This window comes from Vitis riparia, chromosome 1, assembly GCF_004353265.1.
Source record: "Vitis riparia cultivar Riparia Gloire de Montpellier isolate 1030 chromosome 1, EGFV_Vit.rip_1.0, whole genome shotgun sequence".
In the NCBI taxonomy this organism is placed as follows: Eukaryota; Viridiplantae; Streptophyta; class Magnoliopsida; order Vitales; family Vitaceae; genus Vitis; species Vitis riparia.
In genome coordinates, this window is record NC_048431.1 from 19825940 (window position 1) to 19848653 (window position 22714).

The 22714-nt window shown below is 34.6% G+C and overlaps 1 protein-coding gene across 5 annotated transcripts; it reads left to right on the forward strand.

Annotated features, from left to right (window-relative positions):
* The first annotated feature begins 1601 nt into the window (after positions 1-1601).
* LOC117913497 lies at positions 1602-21095 on the forward strand. Of its 5 annotated transcripts, none has more exons than XR_004651104.1 (9): positions 1602-2760; positions 3548-3647; positions 8060-8116; positions 9427-9544; positions 12123-12211; positions 16268-16329; positions 16458-16554; positions 16777-16854; positions 17845-18521. XR_004651104.1 is itself a non-coding variant. In XM_034828488.1 (9 exons), exons 1-8 carry the CDS (start codon positions 2420-2422, stop codon positions 17899-17901), a joined length of 921 nt encoding a protein of 306 aa, XP_034684379.1. In that variant the 5' UTR covers positions 1605-2419; the 3' UTR covers positions 17902-17944; positions 20694-21095. The 5 variants fall into 5 exon arrangements, 4 of the variants coding, with proteins under 4 accessions (XP_034684402.1, XP_034684379.1, XP_034684387.1 ...); XM_034828488.1 differs by lacking the exon at positions 16777-16854 and adding an exon at positions 20694-21095 and having other exon boundaries at positions 1605-2760; positions 17845-17944; XM_034828496.1 differs by lacking the exon at positions 16777-16854 and adding an exon at positions 20694-21095 and having other exon boundaries at positions 1607-2760; positions 12129-12211; positions 17845-17944.
* Positions 21096-22714: the final 1619 nt, after the last annotated feature.

Sequence of the window (22714 nt, forward strand, 5' to 3'; positions counted from 1 at the left end):
AAAATGTATCTCAAAATTTTTTTGAATGCAATTTATATGGTGGATGAGAGAAGACGGTTGACTATTACCTTTCCTGGCTTTCCAAATGGTATCAAAGTCAAATTCTACTCAACATTGAGTGATATTATAATTTTGAACCATTTGAAATCACTAATTAAGTCTCGAGATTTTTTCTAAAAAGTTATATATATTAAGAAAATTATTTACTCATATTTGATTTTATTTTAAAAAGTGACAAGGAAACTAAAACATACCTAAAATTAATTAAAAGTATATATATATATATATATATATATATATATATTATTTAATAAGAATTAAAATTAGTTTTATTTTATTTCATTTTTTACTCTTTATTATATTTTCCTTGCATTTTCTTTCAATTTCTTGGAAACCAAACATTTCTATCTTATTTTCTACTTATTATCATAAAAACAAAATAAGATATGAGTTATTTCACATATGGATATTAATTTGCATCTTACATGGGATCAGACCAACACTATTTATTCAGCCAATTACAGAGATTTTCTTAGCTTTTGGGTCTCGTGGTCTATGTAGGCAGACCCACACACAAGCCTCTCTGACCAATCATTCTCCCTTTTGTCTCGGCTTCTTTGTCAATAGACACAATGAATTTCTTTACAATATAATTTATTTTTTATTTTAAAAAATCAAATCACCATTTTGTTTTATATTATCAAATAAAGTATTTAATTTTTTATTTACCACAATTTCTCATCCCTTAATTACAAAAAGTTTTAGAGCATATCCTCACTTTAGTGGCAAATACTAAAAGCATAAAAAAAATGAGAACTTTTATTCCTAACCATACAAATAATAATTTAAATAATATAAATAAATAAGAAAAATAAATTGAGATTCATTTCCAAATAATTTTATAAAACAATATTATTTAATTAATTTTATTCAAAAATTTATAATTTAAAAATGAGTTTAATACAAAAACTAATAAAATAATAATTCTTATAAAAAAATTATTTTGACTTATTAAACAATTCTTTTATATTTAATAAAATTTTTATAATATCAATATATTTTTTTTGAAACATGATTTTAACTTTAATTTTTACTCGTAATCGAGTTGGCACATGATTCGGGGATTCGGGTTCGAATCTTGCTACTGATACTCTCAATTTATCTGGTACTGGTTGTGGAGTGTTGGCTCTCCCGAGGTTTTATATATATATAAAAAGAATTATAATTTTAGTTTTGATTGAAGTAAAAAGCAAGAAGATATCCCAAATAACATTTAAATTTTTATATCATAATAATAAAAGTAAATAAAAATTAATAATTAGGAGTGATAAAAACAAAGTGGTTGAAAAATAGGAAATGTTGGGAAAAGAAGAAGAAGAGTGAGAAGTGAAAAGACTAGTAAATGAGAGGAGGAGGAGGAAGGGAAAGAAAAAGAGAAGGTGGAGAGACGATTACAATAATTGGCATCAAATGCTTATGGGGATTCGCACTGTTGCTGAATTCCAAGATCTGCAACCATCAATCCATTATTTTATTATTTAAAAAATAAATAAGAAAGAAAAAGAAAAACCCTTCAAAAGGCCTTTTCCATTCTCAGCTTCCTCATTGGCTGGGCTGGGAGGAATAGATAGAGGGAGCAAAGAAAAGGAGGAAGAAACCAACCAAACTAAAAAAACAAAGCTAGTGAGAGAAAAAGAAAAAGCACTACCCCAATTAGGCCTCACCTTCAAAGGTAAAACCCCACCTTCATTTCTCCCACACAATCTCTCTCAAATATCTTGATTTTTTTTGGTTTTGCCACAGTTTTCTTTTTGGTCATGGGTTGAATAATTTGGAGCTCCTGTTGCTGCTTTTGTTAATCTAGAGGTTTTGAAGGTGCTACCCCTTTGTTTGCAGGGGTTGTTTGAAGATTTTTGATTTAGGGTTTTAGGTGTGATTTCTGGGTTTTGGGTGTGGAGGTTTTTGGGTTTCAAATCTGTTGGTTTTGGGTGGTGGGGTTGTTTGAGGGGGTTTAAGTGTTTGGTGCTGTGGTTTTTGGGGCTCTTGGGTTGGGGATTTGGGTTTAAGGTTTGGTACATTTTTTTGTTTCCCTCTCTGCATTTGAGGGAATCTAGGGTTGGATATTTGGTTGATGGAAGGGCTGCTGGGTTATTACTGAGGTGTTGTTCGGGCTCAATTTTGGACATTTGTTTACAATTAGTGCAATTTTGATGATTTTGAGCTCTGATTGTGGGGTCCAGAGTGCAGATTTGGAGCTGAAGTTTTTTTTCAGCTTTGGAATCCTAAGCAGTGTGTTTATTACAGATTGAAATTCTGACCAAGTTCAGGTTCAGGTTCAGGTTCAGGTTTCCGAATTTTGATGTAAAAATTTGGGATTCTGAAGTCTTTTAAGGATTTTGAAAGAATTTATAGTGTGAAGATGGCTGCCGAGTCGAACACTGGCTTTCACTTGCAGAATCTAGGTTCAGCTATGAACCGGCATGCGATATCTTTTCAGTCAGGTGCAATAAATAGTACATCTGAAATGATTCCAATGGCCAGTTACTTTGGGGTAACTAATACAGCCGGCATGATCATGCCGGGAAATTCCAACATCATTAACAACAACCCAGTGATTACTCAAGCTGGGAATTCTTCTGGTTCTCTTCTCCTTGATTCAGTGCCAGGGTTGAAGCATGATACTGGCTTGGCAGTTGAGTGGTCTATAGAGGAACAGTACAGATTGGAGGAAGGTCTTGACAAGTATGTACTTTGTTCAAGGTCCTTTAAACTTTCTTTCCTTCGTAAAATTTATTTATTTACATTAATCATATATTCGTTTTCTATAATTATATATTTTTTTATCATAGTCTTTGTGTCTATTGTTATGGTTGGTAGTGGTTAAGTTTTTGCCTTACATATAATATAACTTCATGGACTGTTGTTTTACTGAACATTTTGATGGTAATACCAGCAAGTAAGATCTTTCCATTAATCTTTGTCACACAGATCCAAGTTTCTTATTTCTGTTTAAAAAATGGTGGATAAAAAATCTAAAAGCCATCGAAGTGATTAGTGCTACTGTTAAGGTAACTGCTGTCACTGTTTGAAGTCTTTGCATGAGAATATTTCCAAGGTAATTTATATATTTGCTGATCTTCATGAGAATACTTAGGTGTACTATAAAACATGCTTTCCTTATTTTTGTACTGAATTGCTTGGTTCTTGGTGTAGATTTTCTATTAGCTCAAGGAAAAATGTTCTGTTCATTGTTCTCATCTGCTCAACATGCTGTAAAATTCTTTTGTTCTTCTTGAACATCATTATCATTTGTTAGCCTCTCTTCTTCCTAGTGGGATTTGCATGAGTAGATATATGCTACTGACACCCTTGTATCTTAATTTCTGCTGGATGTTTGATATTACTATTCTTCGTTGCAGCATAGTTGGAATTTCTTGCATTCCATTTTACATGGATGTCATATTTTTTTCTCATTGTGGCAGATTTTATTTTTATGCTTTTTGGAGGTATATGTTTCCTGTGTTGATTTCCTAGTTGAAATTTATAGGTTTGCTGATGAACCAAGTATTATGAGGTACATAAAGATTGCAGCTACATTGCGTGACAAAACTGTACGGGATGTTGCCCTGAGGTGTAGGTGGATGACGGTGAGCTCTTTGCTCCTTGTATCTGAGTTTCAGTTTATCATTTTGAAATAAAGCATGCGACAGAATTCAGATACACACACACACACCTGCCAAAGTTGACTGTGGAAGGGCAACAATGTTTTCTTCTTTCACCCTAAATAATGTTTCAAGGACAAGGGAAGGGAAAGGGAAAGGGAAATGGGAAAAAGGAGTTAGGTTTTGGATTTTGACTAGGTACGGTGGTTGAAAAAGATGAGGACATTTTTTTACCTTCACTTTCATTTTTTATTAAAATAAAAAATGAGGTATATATAAAATCAGCCAAAAAAATTGTATTCAGCATGGTTCGACTGATGTTTCTTGTTCTTTAATATACATAATCCTGGCATATTATATTACAAAATCTTGGTATGCTAGTTTCTTATTAAAGAAAAAGGTATTCTTCTTATTCTTATTTCCGTAGAAAATGGATACAATGAATTAATTTTATTGAAAAATTTGAGTTACATATGAAGATCTAATGATTTATTTATTTGGATAGGAAACAAATTAGTAAATGGAATAGAAGAAGTGTAAGGAAGAAAGGGGGGATCCTTCAAAAGAAAGCAAGAGAAAAAAAACCATCCAACCACAAATTGTCATCACCCCAAGATTGTCCTCAAGGAATATAATAATTCCTTGTAAACACCTTACGAGATATAGCTCTCCTCTTTTGATCACCCACCTGATTTGTCAATCCAACTACGGGTATCCACATATAGAGAGAGGTGAATACTCATCCGGTGGTCATAAAAACAACGACCTCTTCCAGCCAACAAAATTTTTTTTGCTTTGCTATAAAAAGAAGACCTCTTCTATCATTGGTCTTTAACATATGAAATAGAGAAATATTGTTAAAAATAGAAACTGTTCATGGATAAGGATGAGATGCCCCCAATGAAATGATAACAACTTCAATACACCCCATCTGAGAACCAAAAGTTATATCTACAAAGTAAGCATACTCTCTGGAGAGGTTGTGCTGATAGCCACCCTGTTCGACAAAACTAAGGCGAGAAATGCCAAGAAACTCCTTGGTCATGGAAAACCAAAGAGAGGTGAAGCAAATATGAGATCTCAACTTTGTACAAGACCTCTGTCTAACCTTGACTATCCTAGCATCGCTCTCAATCTAAGTCACCTCAAGAGTGGCAAGTAACATATGACGGCAAAGAACTCTACACTTAGTGCCTTTACTGAATCCCTGAAATGCATTAATCAACATATTTGGAACCTTGTTTGGACCCAACCATTGAATGTCTGCCATGAAAAAAGACATCTAGCGAAGAGCACAAGTGGAAAGGTGAGGTAATAAAGAACGTTGTAATCACTTTCTGCAAGAAACACTTCATTGATAATTACTTTGTAGCAATAAAGCAAATATTGGTATCTACCTTCATATAAGTGGCCCAAAAGATGGCCTTTATTGGGTGGGTTGGGGATGGGGTTTGGGAATGCTCTATCTCGTGGATTTCTAGGATGGACAACAATACCACAGTTTGCTTGGCATAATGAGGAGCTTCCTGTTCAGTATCCTTTGTCAGTGCTTTTTGCCACCTTGAGTTGTACTCTTATGTTTTACTGTATTTATCTTGTGAATTCGACTCATTCTTGAGGGATAGCTCATCCTTGTACTGTTTTTTTTTTTTTTTTTAATTTGTTTTATATGAAATGGAATGTTTTACTTAGTCATTTCTAATATATTTTCTCTTTTTGCAAGTAAAAACAAAAAACAAAAAACAAAAATCCAAATTATATGAAATTAAACGTTTGCTTCTGATAAAGAGAGAAAAAAAAAAAGAAGGCAGATTATTCTTCTTGGAGATAAAAAAGAAAGATGAATTTTGAAAAGAAAGTTTTGCCCTTTGGGCCTGGCTCAATTGGTAAATGGTTGGTAGGGTTTGTGGGAGGTTCTAAGTTCAAGTCTCAGTGGGGGCAAAAATTTACCTATCAAAAAAAAAAAAAAAAAAAAAAATCCAACCATCCAAGGACCAAAATATCTCATTTAAGGGAAGGGGGATAAGGCTATAGCCTCAAGAAATAAAAGGAGTGATGCAAGTGTACATTCTTGTCACATGTTAAGGCTTCTATGAAAATCAAAGTCCCAAACTCTTGAACCATTATGGAAGGAGTACAACAAAGAAATGAGCAAATTGCTCTTTCCTGTATGAGGAGGAAAGACTTCAATCCCCTAGGAAATAGCTTTCCACAGGCTCGTGACCTCAGAGTGTAATTATGATTACTTTTCATAATAGAGGGCCATAGAGAAGTCCATTCTTTGAGGAATGTCACAACCACTTGCTAATGAAGGCTTTTTCTCCCATGTTGGCCTGGCAAATAGTGACTAAGGAGTCCCCTTCAACGATGAGCTTCTTAATCTTAATCCCCATGGTGGGCATGCCTTTTAGGTCATCAATTATATCAAGAACTAAGCTTCAGTAGCTAAGCTGTACCTTGTATTGGCTTGGAGAAGCATGGAACATTTCTTTTCAATGATTCTGAATAATCTCTTTTTACCTATTTGACTTGGGTTTCTCAATGATCATTATAGTCATCAATCTCCTACCAAAGCTCTCAAAGAAAATAGCCATCGTATATTAAATATTTTTAGGGCCTACACAATGAATACTGATCATGGAAAATAACCTCTGCGAAGCCTCCTTGGTTATATTCCCATCTTGAACAATTGAAATATTAACCATTTGTTTAGGATATTATACATCATACTATTTAATGTCTATCTTTTCCTTATTAATGCTAAGTGGTCTTTTAGAGTATGGAATTCTAGTTCGGCCATTCCAAATTCGACTTGTGCGCTTAAAACAATTGATGGTCTAAGCTTTTTGGAAGCATTAGAAATATTTACTTGGTGATTCAAGTATCTATTAGATTTCTCAGAAGATTGATTTGTTCCTTATTGGTTAGACATTATCCATGTTGTTACTGTTGTTAGTTTGTACATGCATTCTTCCACTTCTCATCATCTGAGAACTGCAGACATAGTGTTAAGGAATTTGAAAACCGGCCTTGGTTAAGGGAGCTTGTACAGGAGATTTGGCCATGTTTAGGGTGAGATCTTATAAATGCTTGGTTAGGCTGGGTAGCATGGCCCCTTGTATTGGATGTGGGCACAAGATGATATGTTCACATAGAGTGAGGTATGAATATGAAAATGGAAACATGTTTACTGTTTGTATATTATAATTATTATTAATAATATGACAACCTGAAAGTTTGATTATTGAAAATACTAGGATTGCCCTATTATAATTGTTATTCTCTCTCTCTTTCTATAATTGTGCAAACTAAGGGTATGTTTAGAAGTTTTTATAAAAAATTTTTGGCTTTAAGAACAGAAAACAGGAAAACACATTTGATAACTAAAAATAGGAGACAATTTTCTATTCTTAAAAATATAAAACAGTGTTTTCTGAGAACATGTTTTAGTTGTTTTTACTTGTTTTTTGAGTATTGTTTTAAAAAATAATTATACAAATATGGAGAATAATTGAAAATAAAAGCACTACAAATAAGTTATTTGTTATTAAATATTTAAAAACATAGAAAATAGGTTAAGAATATCTCAAGTTTTCAATCAGACTTTTGTTTATAAAACACTAAAGAACTGCTTTCGAAAATACATACCAAACATAGATTAAGGTTCGTTTAGTAATTTGTTGTGTTTTAACCCTGCCATATTTAATGCTGATATGGTTGTATCCAAGGCATCTCCAGAGACTCTTTAATTTACCTCAAGTTACTTTTGAATTGGGATACTTCTAGTGTGTATCCAACATGTATCTGACTGTAGATTCAGTGTCTTGCTTGTATCAGTTCTGGGCATGTCTCTTCTGGAGATTTATTTTCACCACTTAGGTTAGTGGGAATCTTGTAGTGATGAAGTAAGAAACAATCAACAGTGGCAGGTTCAGCCCAGGGCTGCCTTTTGATGATGGCACCTTCTAATTGTGAGCTTATATATGATTGAGGATTCTTCTTGAGTACTGGGTTTGAAAATGCTATGACCAAGATTTGGCATTTGATCCATTAAACATTTGCTTTCCATTTGGGTTCTATTTGCAATCAACCCAAACGAAGTGCTTGGTAGCTCATACTAAATGGTGTCTGTAATTTCTCTACTGGTAGTCTGAGGTCTAGAAAATGTGGCATGTGCACTTTGGTCCAATTCTTGTCAAGTATTCTTTCTCTTTGATTGGCAGCTAAAAAAATAACATATTTTAGCAATAGTATAAGCTTTCAGTTCCTTATGCATTGTGTACTAGATTGCATATTTATTTATTTATTTATTTTTATAGACGGATTTACATACTTGTGATATCTTAGATATACTTATTTGATCTGAAAGTGCTTACTTAATCGTAAACCTCTCACAGAGAAAAAGAAGGAAACAGGAAGAGCACAATATGGGAAAGAAAGTGAACATTAGGAAGGTATGTTTATGTATTGTACATGTATAGGTGTAATTCTTAGAAATTTCTGATCTTTATTTGATGGGAATATTATTAAAGCCAAAGGCTTGTTACCATGGGACGTTTGGTTTTTGATTTCCTTTTTCCTTTATCAGAATCCTATATTTATTTTCCTTCCTTTTTTTTTTCTTTTACTTTTTTCTTTTTGAAGGATATCTCTTTCTTTTGTCTTTTGTGCATAGTCTTACTTTTACCTAGTATGCCAAGTAAAGTTTGTTATCAAAAGAGAGAAAAAAATTATCAAGGTAGCTCTATGGTTGCTCAATGCCTCAAGTAGAAATAATTATTTATGCTGGAGAAAATAAAAAAAATACATTTGCTGTAATATTGATATCTTCTTGCCAGTGGCCACAACAACAGTAGCTATAGAAGTGACAGTAGCAGCTGCAGCATCAGGACTCATGCCTCCACTGCCGCTGATAGTGATTGTAATAATAGTTGCTTATCTTTTAACAACACCATGTGTTGCAAGAAAAAAAATACTAGTAGTAGTAGTGGTGGTTATGTTGGTGATATCATCATTGCTTGTCAAAAAGTATGTTGGTAGTATCCTCATCATTATCATGGCCCGCAAATTGTTTTTAGTTAACAACAAGAATCCTGCTCTCCCATTCCAGCCTACCAAAACCCATGTCGATCTTTAGATTTTAAATCTCCCTATTCTTATGTCCTTTTTTCAGATCTTGCAGCCAAACCGATCCATTTTCAATTTGCTTGCTATTTCAGCTTGATAAAACTCTCTGCTTCAGTTTACTCTGAGAAGATATATTTTACTTGACTGATGTGGTGTCTGGTAGTATACTAGACTGTCATGGTTCCTAGCGGTAAGCAGGAATTGTTAGTTTTATCACTTGTGCTTTCAGGAATAGTAGTCTTGCTTATTTATTTTCTGCACTTTCAAGTTGTTAGTAAACTATTTTTGCGAGAAAGTGATTAAAAAACTCACTTAAAGGTGGTTTTATATTTACAACTTTTTCTACTTTTCTGATGGTTTGGGTAAGGGTGATCTGCTGCCCCTTGCTTCTTTTTTTTTTCTCTTGTCCATTTCCATTTCACCTGTCCTTAAGCACTCCTTATATATTTTTTGTTTCACTAGGTATGCCCCCTTTCGTTAGGAACCTTTCAATATCTATTTCATTTGCCTATTAAAAAACTCTCTTCGCTTCTTGTAATCCCATAAGCAGGATTTCTTTTTTAATTTAAACCAATTAATGTCTTTAGGATCTATTGTTGATTGAAGAACCAGTATTCTAAAGATCATGCTTCTTCAGGATAAGCTGGTGGAAACATCTTCAAAGGCTATTATACCTTCAGCTCCACCACTGGATGTGGCTACATATTCTCTTATGATGCAACATATGGACCGGAATGAACACTTGCCCTGCGAAGGTTAGTGTTTCGTAGAGATCTTTGTTTGTCTTTTAATTACTGTATCTGCTTACGTATCTCTTATTTTGTGTTCTGAATTAAATTTCCTAGTAACTTTTCCATTTACAGTTTTAACATTTTTTTTGACAGGCTCTTTCTTTTTTAAAACTATTTACAGTTTTAACTAAATGTTTCTTCTTCCTTCATATCTTTAGAATTTGCAGTGTTTAAACCTGATAGAAGGGCTTTATTGTCTCCAAAAGACAGCATTCCTCCACCCCTTCAAGCAAAGCCACCAAACACTTTTCTCTGAACCCAATTCAGCTTTAGAAACCTCAACTCCTCTCCATCTTGCCTATCATCTTCCCTTTTGGCACCTCAACTCAGATTTTGAAGGATTTGATTCAACTTCAAATCAACCTTTTTGTTAAGATTGTTCTCCATCTGTTCCCTAAAGGAAAAAAAAAGGATAAATATATTTAAGGAGCCTAACAAAAAAGGGCCTGCAACCTGTGTACACTAGAAGTACAAAATACACACAAAGGCAACAAAGAAATGAAGAAAAGAACCTTTAGCTTAATTAGCCTAAACTATCTACAAAATCAAGAAAGCCTGATTAACATTCCTTGTCATCCATAGGAACACAAATATAAAAAAAATGCTCTTTCAAATCTACTTTGAGCTCACTATTCCATAAAGATTTTTCTATTGCTCTCTTCGTAAATTGTCCAGAAAAGGCGTAATGGAGTCATCCTCCAAACCCATTTGCCATTACTTCTTATGGAGTCACTATGCCAACTAAGTAGCTAGGTACCTCAATAATCACAATACCAACGCCACAAATTACTGCCAATAGCACTAGGAGAGACTAGATGACTGAGCATTGAATTTTTTCCTTAGCTTAAGAAGTGTCAAGACTGGTTTGTAGCCTCGTATACTACCTGTATGCTTTGCGGCTTCTTAGCCTCCTTTAATACAATTGCTTGCTTATCAAAAAAAAAAAGAAGTGTCAAGACTGCCAATCATCCATTTTTTCTTTGTTCTTTTACTTTTAGAGCAAAGGAAATTTTTTTCCCCTTAATTCAAGGTTGCAGGGCTAATAGTGAGAGGTATTGTAGACTTGATGGTGATCTCTTTTGAAGGTTTGGAAGGACCACCCAATAGAGTGCATTATGGAATGGAACCATTCTATTATGGTATGGGTGATTTGTAGGGAGAGAAGTGCTAGAATTATTTATAGGACACACTGATTGGTGGATGATTTATGGGATAGTGACCTGCAAAACTTTGGATGTTTGTTATCGAGGAGTTGAAAAGTGTGCCATTCAGCATCTTATTGTTGGATTGGAGATGCATCTGTTATTCTAAGAGAGGAGAGGTGGTTTTTGGGACTACATCGCCCCTCCTCCTGGATGTGTTTCCATTAACCTCAATTTTGATGGATGTTCTTTGGATAGCACAAGTTAGACGGGTATTGGTGGCGTTCTTTTAGATGACAGGAGGATATATATCAGGCCCTTTCCAAAGCTAATTGGTGTGGGTTTTGCAATTGAGGCATAAATCCTAGCTTTGTCAGAGAATTTAAAAGTTTGATTTTTGGATTTGTTTGATATGTTGATGAAAGGTGACTTAGGATCAGTGATCTCATTGGCTAAGCTGGAATGGACCTTGGGAATATGCTTGCTCATTGGCTTTAGAGAATAGTGGTCCAGGCTGAAGTGCTGGGATGCATCTATTCGTGGAGATCTAGAGTGGCAAATTAAGAAGTTGATAGCCTTGCTGATATAGGCAAGAATTCCTTTTGTGCTTTGATGGGGATCATTTCCCCTCATCATCGTGTTAAGTTATATATGTATAGGGGTTTTGGACTCTTTTTTCTCTAATTTTGTCTATGATTGACCTTTTCTATTGGGTTTTGACCTAGTGGAACGAATTCTCATTCTTGTCAATGATAGTTCTCTACTTAATAGGGCTTTTTTTTTTTCTTTTTCTTTTTTTTTCTTTTTTGTGCCTTTCAAAAAGAAGATAGTAAAAAATTTGCTCTTGTTCAACTGTTTTGTCAAATATATTGGCATCTGCTGGAGAAGCTGCGTGGAAATGTTGATAATGACTTCTGGAGACATCCAAACTGATCAAGATATTACCGAAAAATTCCTGCAGCTCTGAGCATGTTGGGGAAATCATATCTGGCCAAACAGATCAAAAGAGTTATACAAGAAAAATGTCTAGAAACCAACCAGAATGAACTCCAATGGATGTGAATGCCTGTACAGGGTTAACCTCGGCACAAATATGGACTGGTTCCCTGCAGAAGAAGTGGCACCAGCAATGTGTTTGCACTAACCTATGGTGGGAGAATGGGGTAAATAGATTGAATTAGATGTGTATTTCTTATTAATGACTGTTCCCTGTAGTCTCAAGGTTACCACAAATGATTATTATTACCTATTTTATTTATTTATTTTTGTAATAATCTGCATGCTTTATCTTCATTTCACTTCTTGAAGTTGAGCTCATCCATAGCTCCTCTAAATTATATTTTGGTGTTACGTTGGTCTTAAACTATTTCAAGCTTTTATTTACATGTTTCTTTGGGTAGTCTCAGCATTAAACGACACAGCCAAACATCTTTTGGAACAGAATGCTCAGGTTTTTAATCAAATCACAGCTAACCTTTCTACTTTCAAGGTGAGATATCTGGTGCCCTAGCTTTTTGTTTAATTTTTTTTGTCTTTTACATTAGTCTGGATTTGTTTGACAGAAATAGTAAATGTTAGCTTGAGCAAAAGGCAAATGAAAAAGGGTCTTACAGTTCTATTCACCATGTTTTTTTTTTTGATAGGTAAAAGCAAATGTATTAAAAAACAAAAAGTATACATGACATATACAAAGCAACCAAAGAGAAAGGAGGTGCGAATACACAAAAACTAGCAATCGCACCCTAAGAAGAACCTAACTACAAACATGGTGAATAGAGTGCTAGTTCTATTCACCATGTTGTGTCTCCAACATGCTATGGTCACAATGTTTATCACGTCAAGTCCTTTCTCAGCATTTTAACTACCAGGCTGATTTTTATTAATCCCATAAATGAATCTCATACCTGAAGCAATTTCATGATAATTTATTCAAAGAACTGTGCTTTGAAACCAAAATTTGGTCTAAAAATGCTTTATCTAACTTTGCCTATGTGAAGAATGCCAGATCATATTTGCATGTTGGCTTTTGGACCTGTTAATGGTGCCAATATTGAGAATCAACCTAGGAGATCTTGTAGCCATGTTGCATCAATCTAGTAGGTTCTCAGTCATCATCCAATGAGTGCAACCTTTCAATTCATATTTTTCTTTACATAGCTGTTTCCTGGACCTCTTTGCCCATTTTTGTGAACTTCTTGCATTAGGTTGGAGGTGAAATCCTAGCATCCTACTGGCAAATTATGTTTATCCATTATAATTTTTGGCCAATTCAGTGCTGAGGGAACAGTTTTATGTCTTATAGTCTTTTTGAGTTAATGATTATGATCAATCATTGCTAGACTAGATAATTTATTATAGATGCTTATTTTACAGAAGATGTAGCAATATGAATGCTGCAACCAAGAATCTCTAGCTAAGATGTGGTGACTATGCCACTTGGTCTTGATGCTTTTTACCATTGTTCTTTCTGATAACTAACCGTTTAACCTGTAATTTTCAGCACTAGGTCATAAAATCAGATGTTGATCATTGACTTAATAAACATGGTTAGAACTAATATAGATATCAAGTAATAGAATAAAAAATATAAAAAGCACCAGGCTATGATGAGGATTGTCTCATTAGCTTGCTGTGCGCTCTCCTCTATAAACCAGTGCCCTTTCAGCACAGTTTTAAAGCATGTGTCAGGCTATCGGTTAGGGTAGCCAGCTAGTTCCATGTTTAAAATTTGAGTTCAAAAGCACCATCAATAAATCTTAGGTGGTGTTCAGAGTTGATGAGATGATACTAGTCAACTAAATTTGAAAGTAGAGAATGTGAAATTTAAGAGATGCTGCATAGAATACCCATGAAAGTAGTAGTGAGGGAGGAAAATGAGAAGATTTTGTGTGATGGAGTAGACAACTTTCTGACTCAAGGAAGAAGATGGCTATGGGTATGTGGCAGACAGAAACTGAATGTGGCAGGGGTGTGCCAATCACACTGAGAATTGAACAAGAGTAGGTGGGCTTCTTGGTGGAATAGGTGCAGAAAAGTCCAGAATGCATCTTGGGAAGAGGAAAAAATTGGATGGTCTATTAGGTGCTAGATGAGTGGCCATGGGCCAAATAGAGGGAAAAAAGGGTATATAGAGGTATTAACTATGGTAAGTAAAATAACTAAGGTTAATGGAACCCACTATTCAAAATTCAATAGTTTCTGCCTAGGGATATTGGAGAAGCTATTATGGTTTTTGTTTTCATGTTCTTTCTGTTGTTGTCCTTTTTTCTTTTTTTTTTTTACTTCTAAGTTGAAAAGTAACCCTTAGAATTAGAGATTTAAGGCCCTATACAAGAATAAGGTGGTGTCAGGCCAGCTCAGGACACCAAATTGTTTAGAGCCCTAGAAGCCATTTCCTCTGATCATACCAGAGGTGGGCTGCCTTAGCCTTCTGATCCTAGGTTTAAAATTTAATAGTTTATTAGGCTTGGGTATGCCCAGTCTGGAAGTTATAAAAAGGGTAAACATAGACCACTTCTGGCAAGAATTCCTAGACCGCATCCCAAATTGGTATTGTATCTTGGGGAACAGGAATTGTTCTTTAGGCTTGGGGCCTTACCACAATTTTACTTGGTAATATATCCAAATCCAACAGCAACTTAGGTTTCATTTTCCAATTCAGAAAGATGTAAAACCGCAAGTGGGGGACATGAACATAATGAAGTGAGGAACTTGATACTTTGATGAACTTGGATAGATGGTGCAAACAAATTGATGTTGGATTCTTTTATTTATATCCTTACCTGCAATGTGGAATAGACTGAATGGTTGGATAGGTGGAAAAATGGTCGAATTGGATTATCTGGTTGCTCTTCCCCTGGGGGTTAAGAGGTGAGCAACTGAGGTTATCCAAGTGAGATCTCCTTATAATAGTGGTGTGAAACTGCCTGGATGTATCACTAATTCAGATCAAATGCCGAGATATGGTTTCTGTTGCATTCTGGAAGAATGCAATAAAGGGTGCAAACTATGACAGGTCCTATGCACTTGGGTTGTGCCCCCCTTTCGTTAGCAACCTTCTAATATGTTATCTCTCTTCTATCGTGTGTCTCTTTTTGTTGTGGATTGTGTGGAGAGAGAGGAACGCCAGGATCTTTGAGGACACTTGGAAGACACCAGAGATGATGTGGGATGCGCTTCATTTCTTTGTTTCTTTTTGGGCTTATTGTACAGACATTTTTAAACCCTATCCTTTGAGTGTAATTCAACTTAGTTGGTTGTCGATTTGCACCCTTAGGGAAGGGTCTACAAGACTAGGAGTTGTCACACCCATATAGATTTTGTACGTTTTGTATATCCCCTTTTTATAGAGGAGGTTTACTTAGCTCCATTTGATCAGGTCTGTATTTTATGAGGAGGATTTCTCATACTTTTCATGTTTTTTATTCTTTTTTAATACATTTGTCATTTTCTGATATTATATATATATATGCCATATCTCTACTATGGACTCTATTTTTTTTTCAGCACTTGCAGATATTTTCTTGTCTGTAAAATTTTCTCATCTCTCAATTCAAATATTTTTTTTTTATTCTTTGAAAAAAAAGGAAGCACTTTTAATCCTTCATATAGTAGTTATTTCTGTCCATAACTATGAATGTGTTGATATTTTTCTTTTCCAAATACAAAATTGAAATTTGGAAGTGTGGATTCTGCAAACCATTTTACTGAACTAGAGGCCATAAAGCTTCCCAATTCGTTCAACTTCAAGATGTGTGTTAGTTTTATCCATTGCAGCAGTGGTGATGTATAATATCAGGCTTGTGATTTCTTGGGCCTTTCTTTTCCTTCAATTTTTTAGATGAGGCATGTGAAAATATTACATGTAGAGAGAGTATATACAAGGAAGGATGAGAGTTCATCCTCTGTCTCTCTCTCTCCCTCTCCCTCTCCCTCTCTCCCTCCCCTTTCCATGTTATGCTTTGGATATGAGAATAGCTGATGCTTCTTTTAGATGTCTTTTACATTTTGCTGCTATAAATTTATAAGTTTCAGGGTTGTTGCTAGGGCAGGTTTAAGTAACATTTCACCTTTTCAGTCATCTTTTCTTTTTTAAATTTCTATATGTAGGTGAATGTTAGGACTTAGGATGCAGTTGGGTCTAACTTTCTAACTTTGTTCATCTCTATTACTTTCTGCTCCAGTCCGTTAATCAGAAAACAAGCAGCTGAACTATTTGAAACTAAGTATATGCACTAGATTTTGCATTGTCAACTTGGTCCCTTTATTTTTCCTTTCCTTACTTTGTGTATGAATTTCTCTTTTTGATTTATTCTTTTCTGTGCTTGACAACTGGAGGCCTGAACCTTCTGAATGTGTTAGCAAGCACAGGATGGAAAATGGCTTCATTTGGTCTTGTTTTATTCTTGTCATTATTTTATTTGGTTTCTTTTTATTGTTCTGTGTTCTTCATGTCACCATATACTTGTGCACCTAAATTTTTGTTATCTACATAAAGCAATTGCAGTTTTTGTCTGGAATTTCAATTTAACACATGTACAAACAGTTACAGGATAACATTGACCTCTTCTGTCGCACGAGGGATAACATTACTGCCATCCTAAATGAGTATGTTGATTTTCTGGAATCTGGATATTTTCAATTTGATTAGTAATGTTGTTGTAACTATTCTAGTTCATACTTATGGTTAGGTGTTGCTATTTTGGTTTGTGAAAATGCTATTTCAATTCTTGCAGCATGAGAGATATGCCTGGCATAATGAGCCACATGCCACCACTCAATGTGTACATCAATGAGGATCTTGCAAATAGTATTCTGCCTAATACATCTCAGGTAAGCTCTCATGAAAATCAACTCATTTCACTAATTCTATGTTTGTGCTTTATATGTGAGGCTTGCATGTTAGTTGCCGGGCATGGACGTGCATGTGAGACTGTGCATGCATGAGAGTGGCAGTGTGAGTGCATCAATGATGTCCATTCCATCTTTCCCTGTTTTTTTTAAGGTCTATTCAGTGAGCTGTAATTTAATCCTTAAAAAACATTCATCTTGCAGTTTTTTATGTGATTGTCTGGAAACATGCTTGAAATCCTTAGGGTTGTCTCACAATTCATCGCTATGAGTAATACAAACGTAAATCCCTTCATTGAATTATTTATTTATTTATTTTTTGTGGTTTCTTGATTCGTTGGGAATTGAAACTGTTTCTCCCCCTGTTTTTTTTTTTTTTATTGTTTAATTGGGCGAGCATTCGAGTGTTGTATTGCTTGTTGTTTTTCTTCAGTCTTTGATGTGCTTTGTTTATATTCTGTGTCGTACTTGGATACACATTCACGTACACAAGCCTCTTTTGAATAAACATCACCTGAGAAATTAGGGACACTTGAAGCAAACATATAAGTCACTAGATACTCTTCTTTAAAAGCATCAGAACACATCAATATATGCATGATAAGCTAAAAATATTTCCATTTTCAACTCGTTTCTTCCTCAATGATATCATCTTATAATGTTTATTTTTGTAAGAATTTGATTGATTTATCCATACTAGTTAAAAAGGTCATATGGAGATTCCTTCATCCCTCCAAGCTTCTCTACTACTTGACTAAATATGAAAACATCATGTAGATGTATCAACAGGAAAAAAACAAAAAAAAGAAAAAAAAATCGAAATTGATCTTCTGGTTCATTAATTACTTATGCAAACAGTCTACACTGCTTTTTTTTTTTTTTTTTTCTTTTGTTTAATGACTGTCAATATACAATAATGATATAGTTTGCAAGTTTCCATTTCCTCTTTACGAGAAATTAAACTTCAATTGTTTTCGTTTTCATTCCTTAAACCAACTCATCTACACCCAATTTTTTAAATTAAATTAATGTGTTAGATTGGGATGGCACGTTGGTTTAAGAAATGGAATTGTCATCAAGCTCAAAATGGAATTAGGATCAGTAATAAGATTGATTTTTGGCTCGAACCTGTTTCTTTTTTTCATTATTAACTAGACAAAGCATTGCCATGCCATACAATGAAATGTCAATATGCTTACTTCACTTGTATGCATAAACTGTCAACTTGGATCTACCCATGCTGCCTCAGTTTTTTCTCTTTTGTATCTTTAGACAATGATGTATGGCTTGCCGAGTGGAATCCATGTGAAGCAGGAGCCGAGATGCTGATGGAGTATTCTTGAGATAAGAGTTGAATTTATGTGGTCTTTATGTAAGTACAAAAATTTTTCTGCTGTAAATGCATTAAAAAAAGGAAGAAAAAAAAAGCAAAAAAAAAAAAAAAAAAAACAAAAAAAAGAAGAAAACCCTGGTAGGAGCGGTTTCTTCCTTTTGTGTACACAAGAAAAACTCATCATAGGTTGGGTCCCATGATGGAAAAATTTGTAGAGAAGCCATTTTTGGAACCTGAAATGTTGAGCTCACCAGATAATGAAACCCCAAGCATTGGATAATAAAAATGCAGAGACTCCTGGCCCTCCTGGGAGAGAGCGTTCTAACCAGATCTCTGAATTTTGGGTTCAAAAAGGAAAAAAAAAAAGGAAAAAAGAAAGGGGCAAAAAAAAAAAAAAGACCAGAAGCTTTTTATGTGTATAAAATTATTTATGTGACCCAAGTGAACCTTTGGAGTAGACCCTCTGTTTGGTGCTTGATTTTTACCTGCATTTTTCAGTATTTATTATTATGCTCTCTATTATAAGACCCATTTTAATTAGGGTATTTTTTTTCCCAAGAAATTTGTCAAATTTTATTATTGCTTTTGTTAGTTAGTGAGATGAGGTATTTGTCTATTTGGATGCCATGACATTGAAGAAATCATTGGAATGTAATGAGATGGCTGCAAATTAAATAAAGAATAAGATGAATCATATGAGGAATGAGACCCAAAAATAAATAAATAAATCAAATATATACCCAAAAAACCCTCAATAATTTTTTTTTTTTTTTTTATGAAACCATTTACCTTGATTTTTTGAATTTTAGTCAATATGTCAAATAAGATTGATTCTATTCCTCATCATTTTCTCCCTCCAAGTTTGTTGTAAAACTTTTTGGTGAAGCAAAATTTACAACAAAAGAACTGCTTAATTTGATTAAGAAATGGATTTTTAATAGATGCATCAAGTTCTAAAACTGGTTCTTGTTTAACTTGTCTAATTTTAGACCAAATTAAACTTTTAAACTTTCGTTCAAAAAAGAACACAACAACATTAAAAATCTAGAAATAAATGTACTAAAATTTTCTAGAAAATTTTTGGGCTTAGCCCAAACCCAGCCGATGGCTAAAGGCAGATCATAAGCCAGTTATGCATCTGTATACTATTTAACATTAATATCTAGATTATTTTATGGGAAAGATATAAAGCAAAAACAGAGATGCCCACTTCTCTCCTATGGTCCTACCCAATCTAATGATAAAATGTTAACACTTAAGGTTTGCCACATGTCCTATTCCCGTAGTGTGGTTGTTGATTTTGGTGGTATTGAGTGACTGGTGGTATTACTTGCCATACGTTGGTCTCTCATTGTGTCACTTGGGAGTTTCTTGCTTCTAGTTTAAGCTCAGCTATTCCCAACTTTCTCTTTTCTTCAGGTCACTTTCATATTTATGGTTGTCAACATATTGTTGGGCATTCTTATGCTCATATTTATTTGATTACGTATGGGGCTGGTGCTGTTTTGCTTTGGATTATTTGGTTATGTGGGTGAGGGTATCACAGTAGGGGGGCCCATGGTTTTCTAGTGTTTCTCCGATTGTCTAATTGCTTATGAAGTTGTATTTCTCGGTGTGTCTTGTTTGGGGCTATTTATTCACCTCTCTTGAAGGGTTTTGGTGTGCTTTTCCTATCAAAGGAGATCCTTTACCTGGCTTACGGAAGCCATCGAGAAAAGATGTCAGTTAGACACAAAGATTATGTTTGATTCTATGAAAGTATAAAGGAAAGAAAAAAAAATTGTTAAGGAAAATGATTTTCTAATATTTAGTTGTATTATGAAAAATATCAAAAAATATCAAATATAATTAAAATTAGTTAGAAATTTATACAATTTTGAATGATTTAATCTTTATATGAAGAGTTAAAATAGGGGTGCAATGAGTTTTAAATGACATATAAAAATAATTTATTAATTTTAAATCTATTTTTTATTTATTTTACTTTACTTTTTCTTTCATTCTACTTTTTCTTGTCTATTTTATTTCCTTCAAATTTTTCGGTAACCAAACATAGCCTGAGACTATACCCTTATCTTTAGGCTGTGCCACTTATGGTTTGGATGGGTACATTGCCAAGAAAGAGCCAAAATCGGATTGTCCAAGTAAGAGAGTGTTTTTCAATTAGATTGATGACAAGTATGTCATTCATTTCATGTGCACATACTCCTTAGATGGGTGAATCTTCATAAACAAGCACTTCTAGCTCACATGGGTTGTATTTTATTTTTATTTTTTTGGCCTATGAGCAATTTCGAGCAAGTCTTAGATTGCCTTCCCTTATTTAGTTCATGAGTTTCTTCGCTTTATCAAAGTTCACCTTTTGCTATGCCACCCTAATCTGTATAGAATGTTAAATATGCAGAGTGAGTTTTTCATCTGTCTTTGTTAGGTCTTGGTTTTTGTATTTATTCAAATTATCTCATTTTAATTACTTTTGCTTGGAAAGGAGTGTCAATTTGATGGCAACCCAAACTACAAGAAGTGTCATATAGTGATAAATAGGCAGTATAAGTAGGTAATGGGAGTTTATGAGTAGTGCCCTTGGTTCCTTGCCATTTAGCTCAAACTACTAGGAGGTCTCAAGGGAAAGTGGTGCATTATGGATTGATAAGGACCCAAACTAGCAATCAATGGGCTCCGAGGAACTTGTTTTTAGTGTGTTTTTATTTAAAACTCATCTATTATAAATTCTTGTCACTAATGCCTAAGTCATTTGCATTTGATTGTTTTTATGGTTATTTTGTAGGTTCCCAAAGGCAATCTTGGCTTAAAATCTTGATGGAAGGGAATGTCTAAGGCTCAAGAGAAGGAGGCAAAAGATATCTAACTAAAAAAAAGGAAAAAAAGCTTCAAGTCCACCGGAAGAGGAAAACTTGTGTAACCATGTTGCCCAAGCCTACACAAGGATATGCTTAAGCAAGTTACATTCTCGTAAAGGAGAGCTTGGGCAAGTGGCCGCTATTCTCTATTGTACAAAATATTAAGCCTAAATTAAATAGTGACTTTAGTCAAGAAAAAAAAAAGAGTCACAACAACTTGCATAGTACTTCAGGCATTATCCTTAAGGATTAACCTATGGGATTTTGTCAAGCAAGGTTTAAAAATGATTCTTGTATCAATTCCTTCAATAAAAATTGATTTGAATAAACTTTTTGTGTGCTAAAGAAATCTAATTCAAAATAGGAGAATTAATTAATTTTTTTATTCAATTGGTTCAAGATTGGGGGTTCCATGAGCCCACTTCGGGTTTAAGGCTTTAAGGCAATCAAGGGTATCTATTGTTGGGCTTTGTGGAGCCTAGTTTTGTTTGATCCGGTTTGACGACCCGACCTGAATAATATTGCATGACTTTTTAATGGGAGATTTACTGAGGCCTGTTGGGCCCGTTTAGCCCATTGTGGAACCACCTTTTGTAATTATGGTTTTTTAGTGTGGTGTGATTGTCACATTATATATAGAGAGAAAATATTGTAACCGCTGAGGTAGCACTCTGTATTCTTCCCTAATAATAGTGATATCCCTGCAACTCCGTGGACGTAGGCAAATTGCCAAATCACGTAAATACTGTCTTGTGCGTGTGATTGTTTTTCTTTGGCATGTGTTTTCTCTATTTTTTGTTTCTCACAGGTTGGGAATTCAATTTAATTACTTACAACTGGTATCAGAGCCTAAGGTTAGGTTTGAGTGGGAGCAATGGCAGAGGAAGCAGGAAAAATGTCTGGAATAGAAAAGTTTGATGGCACAGACTTTGCGTATTGGAGAATGCAGATTGAAGATTATCTCTATGGGAGGAAATTGCATCTGCCTCTTTTGGGGACAAAACCTGAGAGTATGAAGGTTGAGGAATGGGCGCTTCTTGACAAACAGGTTCTAGGAGTTATTAGGTTAACTCTATCTAGGTCTGTTGCACACAATGTTGTAAAGTAGAAGACCACAACAGATCTGATGAAGGCTTTGTTCGGTATGCATGAAAAGCCGTCCGCAAACAATAAGGCGCATCTGATGAAGAAATTATTCAATTTGAAGATGGCAGAGATTGCATCAGTAGCACAACATCTTAATGAATTTAATACAATCACAAATCAAATGTCGTCTGTAGAAATTGATTTTGATGATGAGATTTGTGCTTTGATCGTCTTGGCTTCTTTGCCAAACAATTGGGAGGCAATGAGGATAGTAGTAAGCAATTCTACGGGAAAGGAAAAGCTCAAGTATAATGATATACAAGATTTAATTCTGGCTGAAAAGATTCGCCGAAGAGATGCAGGCGAAACCTCAGGATCCGGTTCTACCCTAAACCTTGAGACAAGAGGCAAGTAATGACAGAAATTCAAACCAAGGTAGATCAAAATCCAGAAATTCTAATCGGAACAGAAGCAAATCTAGATCAAGCCAACAAGTACAATGCTGGAACTGTGGGAAAACAGGTCACTTTAAAAGGCAATGTAAAAGCCATAAGAAGAAGAATGAAGATGATTTTGCTAATGTTGTAACAGAAGAAGTACAGGATGCATTACTTCTTGCAGTAGACAGTCCACTAGATGATTGGGTTTTGGATTCAGGAGCTTCGTTTCATACCACTCCACACCGAGAAATCATACAGAATTATGCTGCAGGTGATTTTGGTAAGGTGTATTTGACTGATGGTTCAACCTTAGATGTTGTGGGTCTGGGAGATGCTCAGATATCGTTGCCCAATGGGTCTGTTTGGTTATTGGAGAAAGTTCGACATATTCCTGACCTGAGGAGGAATCTGATTTCTGTTGG

Bases quoted from the DNA above. Each gene is read 5' to 3' on its own strand.
- LOC117913497 (XM_034828488.1), top strand. From the start codon at position 2,420: ATGGCTGCCGAGTCGAACACTGGCTTTCACTTGCAGAATCTAGGTTCA. The intron at 3,648-8,059 runs GTGAGCTCTTTG...AACCTCTCACAG, and splicing joins TGAGGTGTAGGTGGATGACG to AGAAAAAGAAGGAAACAGGA. The intron at 12,212-16,267 runs GTGAGATATCTG...ATGTACAAACAG, and splicing joins CTAACCTTTCTACTTTCAAG to TTACAGGATAACATTGACCT.